General features: G+C 51.3%; 1 protein-coding gene across 1 annotated transcript in view; it reads left to right on the top strand.

Annotated features, from left to right (window-relative positions):
* The first annotated feature begins 2,907 nt into the window (after positions 1–2,907).
* The window catches only part of nlk2 (nemo-like kinase, type 2), a 43,001-nt gene continuing 32,077 nt past the window's right edge, over positions 2,908–13,831 (top strand). Inside the window, 1 exon segment of the mRNA XM_064303718.1 lies at positions 2,908–4,698. Coding sequence (XP_064159788.1) covers positions 4,244–4,698 — 455 coding nt within the window. The 5' untranslated portion in view covers positions 2,908–4,243.

Raw genomic sequence — 13,831 nt, 5'->3', positions numbered from 1 at the left:
TTAATGATTATGATGAGACATTACTTTGCAGAGGTGTAGTGTGATTTCAGCCTCAGGGGTATTTAAAATTGAAAGCTATTTCTGGGGCACATAAACTGACACAAAGGGGGATAGTCTCATCTTTGAGGGGGTGGGGTGGGGTGGATGAATCCCACCTGTCAGACCTGAGGCACCGAACGTGTGCTCTTTATTACATTTTAATATGCCGTATAAATAATGCATTCAACCTAAAATTATCAGCCTGGCTGTGAACTACACAGAATTTCAGGTGCTTTGGAACCAATATTTTCTAACTTTAATTTATATAATTATAAGGGTGGTTATTTGTAAAGGTGAAAGATGCTGCTCCTTTGAGAACGCTGCACGTCAGTCGTTCTTTGTTTTTAGTTGGTGGGGGGGCTTTTAGCCGGCACGAATATGGAGCAAGTCTCAGTAATCCACAGAAAGTAGGCCTGTACTTAAGGAGGGCAACGTTTTTATTTTTAGCACAAGCTGGGGATTCATTATTCCTTCTTAATTTGTGCCAAAATTTAATTAGAAACATAATTTATTTTGGCAGATTCTTTTTTTTTTTTTTTGCTAGTGTTGCGGCCTGCCTAACACCCTTGAAATACTTTTAGACCATACTTATCCTGATTCTGCTTAATAACACTCCTTGGCACAGATATTGCACTGCGCTCTCTGTTAGAGAATTAAAGACATGCTTCCAAGAGGAGTTAACCTTTTTAAAAAAGACATTTTGAGTAGAGGGTGACTTTCACAGATTTTTTTTACAGATTGATTTTTTGTGCAGAACCTGTTACAAGAGCGCTTTTTTCACATTGGCTCACTGTAGATGGAGAGCTTCTCCATCTGAGTATGAAATGTGCACGTATGAGCAAAATTTGTGATGTCACAAATATGTCAAACCTATCATGGTCCACTGTGGGAAGATATGCAAATTACAGGAGAGTGGATGTCATTACATTCCATTATATTACATTACATTACAGGCATTTGGCAGACGCTCTTATCCAGAGCGACGTACAACAAAGTGTATAACCACAACCAGGAACAAGTATGACAAAAACCCTAGAGGGAAGTACCGTTCCGAGTGCAGGGAACAACCGCATAGTTCAACTTGGACCCTGAAGGTTAAACTGATTAACACTAACACAAACAAGAACAGCAACAACGCAGTCTATGGAAAAATACAAACAGTGGTTAACTAAAACCTTAGTGCATGGAAGGCTGACTAGTTAGTGACGTTGTTGGGACAGTTGGTGTGTTGAACACGGCAGACGGGGCAGTTTTATGATGCAGTTCCTAGGTAGGAACTTTGTTCCACTCCTTACCAAAGGAGCCTGTTCTAAAACAAAAAATTGGCGGAATTAGTTTATAAAAATCACGTGGATGCACCTGACAGCACAGAGGGAATCCGTTTTTGCAGCGCACATTTTACATGCGACTGCTTCCAGAACCTCATGCAGAAGCTGATGGGTTTCGCGAAGAAATTGATTTCTAATTCAGATACCGTGCCATACTGTACATCTCAGGGCCACAGCAGTGACTCAGCAATGGACTTTCAGCCAGTCAAGTAAAATGCGGACAACCAGCTGGGGTTGCGTTTGTGTGGAATGTGTGATTGCTGTCAGTGTGTCCACGGTGCCGAAAACTGCTGACATGGTGAAGTCCACCTGGCTGGTGATTAATTATTCCCAAAGGTTTACAAGCACCCAGCAATCCCACCCCATTTTGCTTGGGACACACAAAAATTTAATTCCATTCCACTATATTATATTCCTTTACATTCTGGTAATTTCTATTCTATTCTTCTCTATTTTCCTTTCTATTTTTCTCTATTAATTAATTAATTAAAATATTTTCCCCAGTGTCAAGCTGCTTTCGTTTTCCTGCAGTAATTTGTATTTGAAGATCATTAAAATTGAGGCATCTTGTGAAAAATACAAAATTATTATAAATAATAATATAATTACGTTTTCAGGAGGGGTACACATTTCAACAAGTATAAATTTTGTTTAAATAATTTTATGGGTGATGCACATGCATAGATTTTTATGGTTACTTAAAATTACTTGTTTAAAAACAAATAGTTATGATTTTGTACTGAAACGAACAAATATAATTGCATCGGTAGCAACATGACAAGCTATAAAAATATATATTTTTTTACATTTTTAAACACACACACACAAACTTGGTACCTTGGACCTGATACTCATTTAGCTGGCGCCTTAACATTGCAGAAAACACCAGGGGGCGTAGACACCCCCACCTTAGGTCCGTGACGACTGACTTAAAGACTCGTGCGGGGCGGATCCACTGATCTCTCTATTATCAGATCAATGCGCGCGGGTCACGCCTCTGACACTTGCCAGCTCTCTTTTCTGCACGTCGTAATTAAAGAGCTGTATTGACGATATGATTGCGCTGTGGTGAAAATATGTGCACGATTTAAACGTAGATATACTGTACGTAAGTTACTTCCAAAATCAGCCATGCCGTAATATTTTATGCCAAAAGACAGCGCTTAGCGGCCAGTCACCTTGTCATAACCCTAGCCCTTCACGGTGCGACGTCAGTACTCATTGGTTAGTTGTTAATGACAATCATTTCAGACAGGCAGGGATCACTCCCCCTTTGGCATATACGGATTGGTTTAGTCTTTTGCGAAACCACTGTAGGCAACTGGGCTTCATTGGTGCCATTTTGGATCGAAATGTCCATGCATATGAATGCAGGGCTTTCGGATCTTTAAAACCGTAATGGCGGTAGTTTCGTGTGGCATAAGCCTTAGATCTTTTGGGAAGGACCTTGTTCCAGGCTCTATTTTGATTGGCTTGGCCACTTCAATTGCGTCAATATCTCTATTCTGATTAGTGTAAAAACCTTCCATCACAAGAGGAAAGGGCGGGTACCCATGGGTCTTAGGCTGCGCGTGTCCCTTCCTAGGTGCAGGCAGCACCATCCGGATGAAGGGAGTCGACTCTGTCGCCGCTTGTTTTGTTATTGCAAAGGAGCCGGCCGGGGAGTTTTATTTTAATTTCTTTTAAGTGATCTGTGTTGTGTTGAACGACACATCGACGTGCACGCGGTGGACCAAATGGGGAAAATAAGTTGACTGATCGCTCCTAGGAGAGTTTGTTTTCCACGCTCCCGAAGAGAAAGATTGCTAGTTTTGATAAAAATTCGCTAGGGCTTCTGGAAATAAGCGATACAGGAACGTGGTCATTTCTAAAGCAAGGAAACGAGCGACCTAAATTTCAACCAACCTCGGACTGGTGGAGCTGTGGTGGCGATAATAACAACGACAACAACCACTACGAGAGGAACATCATCATCATCCTCGCGCATTCGGGTTGTGTGGCCCAAACAGTTGCGGTGCTTCATCTTCGTATTTACTCCAAGCGAAACATTTTCACTTTCAGCGTCGCTAGAAGGCTGAAAATAAGCACCCAGCTGGTCAGGCTACTGTATGAGCCGAAAACGACCAATACCATCGGAACTTCTGCAAACTGAATGCTGCACGGGTCGGGTCGAGGCAGCGACGATGCTGGATTTCACAAAATCGCAACCATGAGGAAATTTAAAAGATGAATACCTCGTTTCCTATGTGATATATTTACCTTTGGTTGTAAAAGAAAAGTGGGGAATTCTCCGACTTTTCGCGAGTGGAGAGGGGATCACCACCTGCAACATGAGGGAGGCGTAGGGCCGCTGAGTGTTTATTTATTGTGGGGGGAGCGGGGTTTGATGTCGCAACCACATTATTTTAATTTTCTTTTAAGTCAGTGCGAATCTTACATTTGCGTTATTGCGCTTGCGACAACGGCGTTTGAACTAGGCCTACGATATCAAACGGGAGGAAACTGGTGTCAGCCACAAGAAGTAGGTCAGATCTTTTAAATGATACCACCGGAGTATCAGTGAGAGTAAGCGTTACTCTCCTGTAGTTATGGCAGTCGGTGTCTTTATTTGATTTATTTTCCACTATTTTTTTTATTTTTTATTTATTTTTTTGTTTAGCCTACTGGAGTGTCAGGTTTGCCGTAGCCCGATGACCGTTTGGCAGCCACCTGCCCAAGCCCTAGGACCCTCATCCATCTCTTTTTCACTCTTTTTTAGATCTTGGGAGGAGTTGCCTTTTTTAACGAATATATAGGCTATAGTCTATATATAGGCTATTGTTCGTCTTCCTGGTTTTCTTCTATAGTTCTTTATTTTGCTAACTGTTGTGGAGTTAATGGCTCTGTGCGAAACTACGGCCACCAACGCCGCAAAAATGATGGCTGCGTACAACGGGGGCGCTTCAACGGTGGCGGCACATCATCCGCACCACCATCACCAGTTAGCACATCTCCCGCCTCCTCACCTCCATCACCACCATCACCCAGGCCAACATCACCTGCAGCACCCCGGCTCGGCCGCCGCCGTCCACCCGGTCCAGCAGCACGCGTCCACGGCCGCAGCTGCCGCCGCCGCCGCCGCTGCGGCGGTGATGCTGAACCCGAGCCAGCAGCAGCCGTACTTCCCCTCGCCGGCACCCGGACAAGCCCCCGGGCCCGCGGCCGCTGCAGCGCCGGCCCAAGTTCAAGCAGCGGCGGTCAAAGCCCACCACCAACACTCGCATCACTTACAGCAACAGCTGGACATCGAGCCCGACAGGCCCATCGGATACGGGGCATTCGGAGTGGTCTGGTAAGCGGCTGTTTACGATTGCTGTCTCGCTCACTTCTGATGAAGTAGCCAGCTGTAGCTCACTTTCCTCGGTTGGATGCCTGTGTGCTTATGGTACAACCTGCCTGTGCGGTGTGTGTGTGTGTGTGTGGAGTGGTGGTTTGTTGTTCTGTCTATGCGTATATGTTCAGTTGGGAGGTGTCCTACCAGATCTATTGATGACATCTTTATTAGATATTTACGTACTGCATAAGTTGGACCACGCGGGATTTCAGTCTAAAACGCCAGCGTGGTTCCCGGTAACGTGTTATATAATTACCCCAAGCGCGCGCTCAGTTTGGTGTCAAAGTGCGCGGAGGGATTGAACTTGTACAGAGTGCAGCGTTGTCAACTCTCCCGAGGCAAATAAGCGGCCTCACCTGGAAAAAAAACACGCCCGGAATAAGCCCACCGCTATTATGGCCGCACGTGATTCAGGCGCAGCTCGAGCCTTTTTGCCGCCCTAGGTGTGATTGGATGCCGGGGGTGTGCGAGCGATTGCGGACCGGGGGATGTATGGGAAGGGGAGGGGGGATTGGGCGCGACTGTGGACTGGCCGCCGGTGTCATTACGAGGAACGAGGTCGCTTATTAGTTTCCAAACAAGCAACCGAAATGTTAAACTCGGCTCTAGAAACTGCAACCGAAGACTTTCAATCGGCCACGGTAAAAAAAAAAAAAAAAAAAAAAAACAGGCTCAGAGTTGCGTACAATAACAGTTCTTGGCAGCAGGGACGGAGTACGTGCTGTGCTGTGCTGCGCAAAGGGTTACTTTAGGGTGACATGCTCGTGTCAAAGGTTGGCACAAAATCAATGGCACTTTTTTGGTTTCTGTGGGTGAATGGTTTTGCGTGGAATGGGGAGAGTAAAAAAAAAAAAAAAAAAGTTGCTTTTTGTCTTGTTAATGTGTTCAGCTAAGTTTAAACTCACCGTCTGCCAATTTATCTTGTGCCTTTGCCCCACTGGTGTGTTTTTTTTTGCTTGTTTGTCTGGCCTTCCCTGTCTCTGTGATCTTTCACTTTCCTTGAACCTGTCTGATCGTCCCAAGGCCTGGGTTTACATCGGGGGTCCACAGACCCCTTGGGGGGGGGGGGGGTGCCTGAAGGTACTCTAGGGGGTCCTTACTCAGACTTAAAATGCAATTACTTCATATAAATTTAGGAAAATGTTTTAAAACGTGTAACCATTTTTTAAAAAATTCATCCAGTTTTAACGTATGGTGGGGGTCCCCTTGATGCCTTTGAGCCTGGGTGGGGGGGTCCCTGGATCAGGAAGTTAAAAGCCCCTGTCCTAAGGAGCTTTACTGTGACTTCCTGTGACATTTTAGCAGGGCCCCGAGACAGATTATGAATTGATTGAGGCTGAGCTTTCAGCAAATGGATGCCACGATTGGTGCACCTTTCAAAGGCAACGTCTCTATGCTTAACCTGTAAGGTCTTTGATTAGCTATATAGCCTTTGCTTTTCCATTTACCTTTAGTTTTCCCTCTGCGGTGCACTTGCTCTGGAAGGTAACGTGTTTTAGTGTGTGACGTGCTGTGCCTCAGACCAGCGGCTGACCCTGGAGTTTTCAGTGCGGCGGGGGGGGTCACGGGATTAATCCCCGCAGTGGTCCGCTCGCCCCTCTTTCCGGCGGGCCACCTGCTTTCGGCGCACGTGACGGAGGGGAGCGAACCCCCCCCGCCCCCACCCACCCCGGTCACACGCCTGACTCCATGGGCAGATTGGTCGTCAGAACCTAAAACAGTATTTCCCTTCAGAGACCGACCCTGCAGGGCGTTGAGCTCCGCTCCTGTACGTGCGCCAGGCTCCCAACGCGCGCGCGGTTCTCGGGCCTCGCTGCGGCGGGCGGTTTCCGTGGCGACCTGAGCGTCGCGCGCTGAGGAGGCCCGCGGCCTCGGCCTGCAGGAAGCAGGACGGCCGCTCCGCGCCTCCCTCGGCCCGCTCCTCCCGCGCGCCAGGAAGTCCGTTTCGCTTCTGGAAAAAAACGCCTCCCGAGATTGCGCGGTGTTATTGGCAAACCCGACGGTACGTGCGTGTGTGTGTCGGCGGGCATTGCCGAACAGGAAGCGGAGGGTAATTACACGCGCTCGCCTGCCAGGTCGTTGAGCCGGAACGCATACGGGCTGCGGGAACGGATAAAACTTTCCTCGCGGTCCAGCGGCAGAACAGCCGGCCGTACGCGAACCGCAGTAGCCCGTTAGCGTTTTGATTCATACCTGCGCCGTCGCTTTTTTACGCGTACTATAATTAGAATCCTTCCACTGACTGGTTTTGTCATTTGTGTGTGCATTAGCAGTTTGGCTAATGCCTTTGCTCCGAATGGGAGAATGATATTCAGGCTGTTTAAAACGCACTTCAGTTTAGTTCCCCCCCCCCCCCCCCCCCCCCTCAGCACAGTTCCACTCGCAGCACAGTGAGCCTTTGCTTAGGCATTCCTGCTCGCTCGACCGTGTTTTCTCTCTCAGTGCTTTTGCATAAAATGTTTGTTTTTTTGTTAGTTCCCCCCCCACACTTTTTCAAGGACTAGTCCTTTAAAACCGGAGCCGAAGTTACAGTACAGGACCGTGACTGGCGTCATGTGCTCCTTTTGGTTACGGACGTGCCGCTATTTGAATTATTGGCGGACCGTGATATCTGGGAAGCGCTGGGTGTACAGTTTTATACTTCTGAAAAGTTGCCTGTGTCGCCTGTTTTTGGAACGCATCGTGACTAAGGGTAAGAACTCCGAGAGGCGTGGTCTCTCTTCTCCCTGTGATGTGGGGCCCTGGTCACGTCCGTCGCTTCCCCCCCCCCGGTAGTACGGGCAGGCGCTCTCCGTAGCGCTAGTTTCCGCCTGACCTTTCCTCTGGACGGCTTCCTGTCGCTCTCTCTCCGTGTGCCTGTAATGGACGCCGCTGCCCACCGCCGTGTTCTCGTCCCCGTTTGACGGCAGCGAGGGCGAGATCGCTTCCTCTCAGTCGCCCGCGGTGGAGGGGCCCGTATCCATGGGAACGGCTCCGGGTCACCCTGTGGATTTGCACGGCTGGGGGATTATGGGAGACGGCGCGGTTTCCTGCGCGGTCTCGGTCGTCGGTCTTGGCGGACGGGTTTGTTGCTCCGTGTCTCAGACGTGCTTTTGCCAGGACTCTGTGGAATAACAGAGGCCCCCGCCTGCAAGTGCTTGGGGGTGGAGGGTGTTCCGTGTTGGGGTGGGGCGGGCGTTCAGATTTGAGGTCGAGTCTGAGGGTCGATTTGAGCCTGGTAGACCGCCTGCTCCAGTTTGACCAGAGGGGTCGCTGTTGTGCAAAGATGCGGACAGTTCCTTTTTAAATGAATCCCTCATCGGGAGATACCATGGCCAGATACAGTGCGCCGTGCAGGGCCGCCAGTCGTAGGTGGGACTGAATGGTACGGTCCGATCACAGTGGCAAACCCATGGGGCGTGTGACCGAGAAGCGGTGCTTTTACGGCACAAGCCACTCAGCAGCTTTATGTAGTTTGATTTATAAATGCAGAACTGTGTGGAAATGCAGGAACCGCAATTCTGAACGATTCCTTTTTAAAGCCTGTGGCATATGAAAGAGGCACTGTCCTGCGACGCTGAAATTAAACTGAGGAAATTGTGTGTCTTCCTGTCAGTCACCTTTGTGCTGATTATGAAGGAAATGCTCTTTATGTGTTTCAAGTCCAAGACTGCATGCGCGTGTGTGTGAGTGCGATAGTGAGAGGGACACAGTGCGTTTTCTTTGTGCCTGATTCAGCGAATGAGCGGGCTTCCTGGACTTAGAGTGCGTTTGTCCGGCTGAGCACGAACGTCAGCGCCAGAATAGTGCACTGGACCCAAATTCCTGCTTATCAGTGATTTACCGTGGTATCTATTTGGTATCGATATAAACTTGGCTGAATTGGTGAATGGGATTCTCTCTCTCTCTCTCTCTCTCTCTCTGTGTACATTGATATAATACCCCATTAGTCATGCACCTTCCATGAAATCCCCCCCCCCCCCCCGTCTCTGTGCGTCACGGAACTTCTTGCCAGTGTGAGCTGTCTGAGGCATTGTGGGAATGTGGGTGTGTAGGTGAGTGGGGCAGCTGCATGGGCAGGGGGCTGTAGGGTCCAGGCTGTGGGGGTTTTAAACGCAGGGGTAGGGGGCTGTAGGGGCCAGGCTCTGGTGGTTTTAAATGCTGGGGTAGGGGGCTGTAGGGGCCAGGCTGTGGGGGTTTTAAACGCTGGGGTAGGGGGCTGTAGGGCCCAGGCTCTGGTGGTTTTGAACGCTGGGGTAGGGGGCTGTAGGGCCCAGGCTCTGGTGGTTTTAAACGCAGCCCCTCTGACGCTGATCTCTTTCCTGGGCTGTCCTCACATCCTCCCTTACTCATCGGCCTTTTCTTCCTCCCGTCCCCCTTTCTTCCTCTTTTTTCCTGCCTTTCCTCCTTTCCTGCTCTTTCTCCCTTCCGCTCCTCCTCCTGGTCCTCCTGGAGCGCTTGTCCCGCTCTCCACCTGGAGGAAGAACAGGCTGCAGTCCTCCAGTGGTGGAAGCGCTGTGGGTGTGCCACTGTGTACTCAGGTTGCTGGGCTGGGGCAGGGGGGGCAGGGGGGGCAGAGGGAGGGGGGGGGGGGGGTTTCCTCTGGATATCCGTAACGCGGGCATCATGCAAAACTCGTGCAACGCGACACGCAAAACAGCCTCGTCCGCCCCCGTGGAAGATCCTCCTGTAAATGTTTGTTCTGGAGAAGTAACCGCAGCCCTGTTTGTGTGCGGCTAAAAGCTGCAGGCAGAGGGCCTCGGGTCGAGGCTCCGCGTTCGGTCGATGGCGTGCGTGTGGTGTTATTGAGTTTACAGCGCGGGTGGGGGATTGTGGGAATTCTGCGCTTCGTATCGACTCGCGCCGACGCGGAGACGTAGCTGCTGACGTAGCCACGGTGTGGAGCTTGAGGAGAGAGGGACTGCTCCAGGCTGTGGGATCTGGGCGGGGACTGGGATCAGCACTTTCTCCTCCCCTGGACTGCGGGGTGTGGAGGGCTGGGCGTGGCGGGCTGATCCCAGATCAGGTGTGGAGGCGGGCGGTGCGTCTGACCGGACGGAGAGCCGGGGGTCTAGAGGGGGAGACCCTGGGCCATTGAAAAGAGATTGAAAATTTCGGCGGATTTGCTAAATGTGTGTGAGATCCTTAGCAGGGAACACACCTGTTTCAACTGCCCCGTTTCTGTGTCGACCAGGAAATTTGTGTTTTCTTCTGCTGAGATGATGTCACAGCACTCCAGTCAGGAACCAAAGTAGTTTTCAGGACGTTTTTAGTTTAAGGATGAATTTCCACTTGTCGGAAGTGTACCTCTACAGTGGGAAGCACAGCATCTTTTGTGTGAAAGGAAGGAAAAGATTATTTAAAGTTATTAATAAGGAGTTATTAATAAAATAGTTGGGTCTGTGTACCATTTTTTTTTTAAATGAAAAGATAACCTTGAACTGGATTTTGAAGCTCAGTCCTCGGTCCCTCAGTGTTAAACTTGTTCTCGGACAGACTCTCTGAGGGGTCCCAGTAGAGCTGTGGGGGGGGGGGTGGATATAATGCATCAGTCCCCAATGGGCAAGCGTTGCATCAGTCTAGTAATTGTCTTTTTGTGTGTTACAGAACAATCTCACTCTCACTCTCACTCTCACTCCACTTCAGTAAAACCTTCTCTGATGGCTGAGTGAAAACTTGATTTATTATTTATTTTTTACCTGCTTGAATGATGTAAAGGGGGGGAGGCTTGAAGTCATACCACCTGTGACACAGAGCGAGGTCCCCCCCCCCCCCCGGTGGGCCGGGAGCTGGCCGGGGGTCAGTCTCCTGCTTTTGAGGCAGTTTGGTTTCTCATTTTTAATGGCCAGCCTGCTGACTGTGCTCTGAAGCGTGGTCTGCTGGTGCTGACAGTCTGGGATTCGTGTGTGAGAGAGAGGGGGATTTACACCTGCCTCTGCCCAATGGGGTGCCACCGGGGGGGGGGGGGGGTCACAGGTGCCATTCCCAACCTGGGGGCACTTCCGCGTCGCCCCTGAAGTGCTCTACCTCTCTGTCAGTTGGTGGACGGTCGTGTCTGCACCTTAAGCCAAAGTTATAGGCAGAACGGGCGAACGACGCAGATGGGGTTGACTGCAGATTTCAGCTTGGGGACAGCACGGCCAGCTTCATCAGCTGGACCTAGAGCTTGCCGAGTGCCTTTCGCTCGTTTACGTGTGCCTGTGTGTCAAAGTCAGCTGTGGGAGGTGGCGTGGGTGCTAAGCTAAAAGCACACTGTTGTGTAGTGATGTTATTAACGCTGGCGGTGTGTGATGAAGGAAACCCCTGATTGTACCCCAGGTATCCCATGAGGAAGTCATCGATTAGCAGGCCTGGTTAAGCTTGATTACACTGAGCCCTGCCCTTCCAGCTCACTGCCCCCCCCCTCCCTCTCTGCCTGTACCCCTCTCCCTCTCTCCCTTCTCTCTGTCTCTCTCTCTCTCTCTGCCTCTACCCCTCTCTCCTTCTCCCTTCTCTCTCTCTCTCTCTCTGCCTCTACCCCTCTATCCCTCTCTCCCTCTCCCTTCTCTCTCTCTCTCTCCCTCTCTGCCTCTACCCCTCTACCCCTCTCTCCCTCTCTGCCTCTACCCCTCTATCCCTCTCCCTTCTCTCTCTCTCTCTCTGCCTCTACCCCTCTATCCCTCTCCCTTCCCTCTCTTTCTCTCTCTGCCTCTACCCCTCTATCCCTCTCCCTTCTCTCTCTCTCTCTCTCTCTCTCTCTCTCTCTCTCCCTCTACCACTTTCCCCCCTCTCCCCCTCCTGTCTCCCCCCCCCCATCTGTATGGGGATGAAGTTGTTTTCGGTGACACAGTGCAGACTCTGCTGTGGGCGGAGTCTCTGTGGTGCCGTTACCCGTCCTGTTCAGAGGGGGTTAGTGGGTAATCCCTCCGACTGCCATTACCAGAACCGTGTCCCCATGGCAACGCCTCCAGCAATGCAAGGCTTGTGCCCCCCCCCCACCCCCATCCCCCTCCCCCCACCCATCATGAAACATTATTTAAACAGAAAAGGCTCCACAGAAGAACTGGGAAAACATCCATACTCTGACCATGTTCACACAGGCCTGTGTGAGTGTGTGTGTGTATGGGCATGAGTGTGTGTGTGTGTGTGTGTGTGTGTGTGTGTGTGTGTATGGTGTGTGTGTGTGTGTGTGTGTGTATGTGTATGTGTGTGTGTGTGTGTGAGAGTGTGTGTGTGTGTCTGTGTGTGTGTGTGTGTGTGTGTGTGTGTGTACACGTGTGTGTGTGTGTGTGTGTGTGTGTGTGTGTGTGTGTGTGTGTGTGTGTGTGTGTGTACACGTGTGTGTGTGTGTGTGTGTGTGTGTGTGTATGGCACGTGTGTGTGTGTGTGTGTGTGTGTGTGTGTGTGTGTATGTGTATGTGTGTGTGTGTGTGTGAGAGTGTGTGTGTGTGTATGTGTGTGTGTGTGTGTGAGAGTGTGTGTGTGTGTATGTGTGTGTGTGTGTGTGTGTGTGTGTGTACACGTGTGTGTGTGTGTGTGTGTGTGTGTGTGTGTATGTGTACACGTGTGTGTGTGTGTGTGTGTGTGTGTGTGTGTGTGTGTGTGTGTGTGTGTATGTGTACACGTGTGTGTGTGTGTGTGTGTGTGTGTGTGTATGGGCACGTGTGAGTGTGTGTGTGTATGGGCACGTGTGTGTGTGTGTGTGTGTGTGTGCATGTGTGTGTGGGCACGTGTGTGTGTGTGTGTGTGTGTGTGTGAGTGTGTGAGTGTGTGTGTGGGCACGTGTGTGTGTGTGTGTGTGTGAGTGTGTGAGTGTGTGAGTGTGTGAGTGTGTGTGAGTGTGTGAGTGTGTGAGTGTGTGTGTGTGTGTGTGTGTGAGTGAGTGAGTGAGTGAGTGTGTGTGTGTGTAAATGAGTGAGAGTCTGTGTTTAGGAGTTTGGCGTTCTCCCAGGGGGGTCTGTCTGCGGTACACACGCTCGTTTGGGGCGCAGGTGGTGCCGAAGCACCTGTACCCCAGGTGCTGTTGACGCTTCTGCCGGTTTTGGCAGGTGTGCCAGGTTTAGTGGAAACTCACCGTACACCACAGTCCCATTACCCATCACCCCCCCGTGCGCTCAAGATCTGGGGTTTTTTCTGTGAGGATTTTAACAGGTTATTTTCCCCCTCTGGAAACGACTCTGTCCTGCACAGATGGGGGCCAGACGCACTTTTTTTGGGGAGGGGGGGTTTTCTTCCCCCCCTCCCGCCAGCTTTGATTTGCCTTCTCGTCGCTGCGCGCGCTCCTTGTTGACGCACCGTCATGGCGTCTGTGGAGCGGCGTGTCAAACAAGCTTTTCGGGTCCGCGCGGTGCGTCCAGCTCCGGTTCAGCCGCCCCCGCCGGGGCGGAGTGTTCGGAAGGGTGCGCCTCTCCGTGCGGGACGCGGTCGGCGAGCGTCGCTGCTCCTGAACGACGTCGCTTGTCCTCTGCTGATCCGGATTGAGCGAGCCCTTATTGTGTTCTCTGACTGGAGTGGGGCCTTCTGAAATTCTGTAAAGGGTCCAGAGGGCGCGTCCTGCGAGCCGGAGGAGGAGGAGGATGATGATGATGAAGACGGGGGGGAGATTACGGGACGTGCCGGCCTGCGGGGGACAGATCTGGCGACGCGGCGTTCGAACCCGGGGCGCGGACCCGCCCCTCCCGCACGGTCAGGGGGCATCGGGTTCATTCCCCCGCTCCGCCCCCCCCCTCGCCGCTATCTGCCCCGGACAGCCGCCCCCCGCGGGGGTGACGGGGTTCACTCCGGCCGCCCCGCCTGCGCCTCGCCGATAACGCCAGGGCCCCCGACTCCGCCCCTTTCTGAGCAGGTGCGGAGCCAAGAGAGGGACGGAGAGAGAAGTGCATGACGCAGGATGACTGTTTCTTTTTTTTCCCTTTTCCCTTTTTCTGCTCACTTCTTTATATGTTTTTGTCCCCCCCCCTCCCTCTCCCCCCCTCCCCAGTGGCTGGCGTTGTGCTGACTGCCTGTTTTCTGAGACACTGATCGATCCGTTCGCCACCGCTCGCTCTCGCTAAATGACATCTGCTAGTCATCTGCCTTTCTGTTTCTGTTTTTGTTGTTGCCTCTGTGCTGGTGCGATCCTGTGTTAAACCTG

Source organism: Anguilla rostrata, chromosome 12, assembly GCF_018555375.3.
Source record: "Anguilla rostrata isolate EN2019 chromosome 12, ASM1855537v3, whole genome shotgun sequence".
NCBI classification, from domain to species: domain Eukaryota; kingdom Metazoa; phylum Chordata; class Actinopteri; order Anguilliformes; family Anguillidae; genus Anguilla; species Anguilla rostrata.
This window is presented reverse-complemented; position numbering and strand designations above follow the sequence as displayed.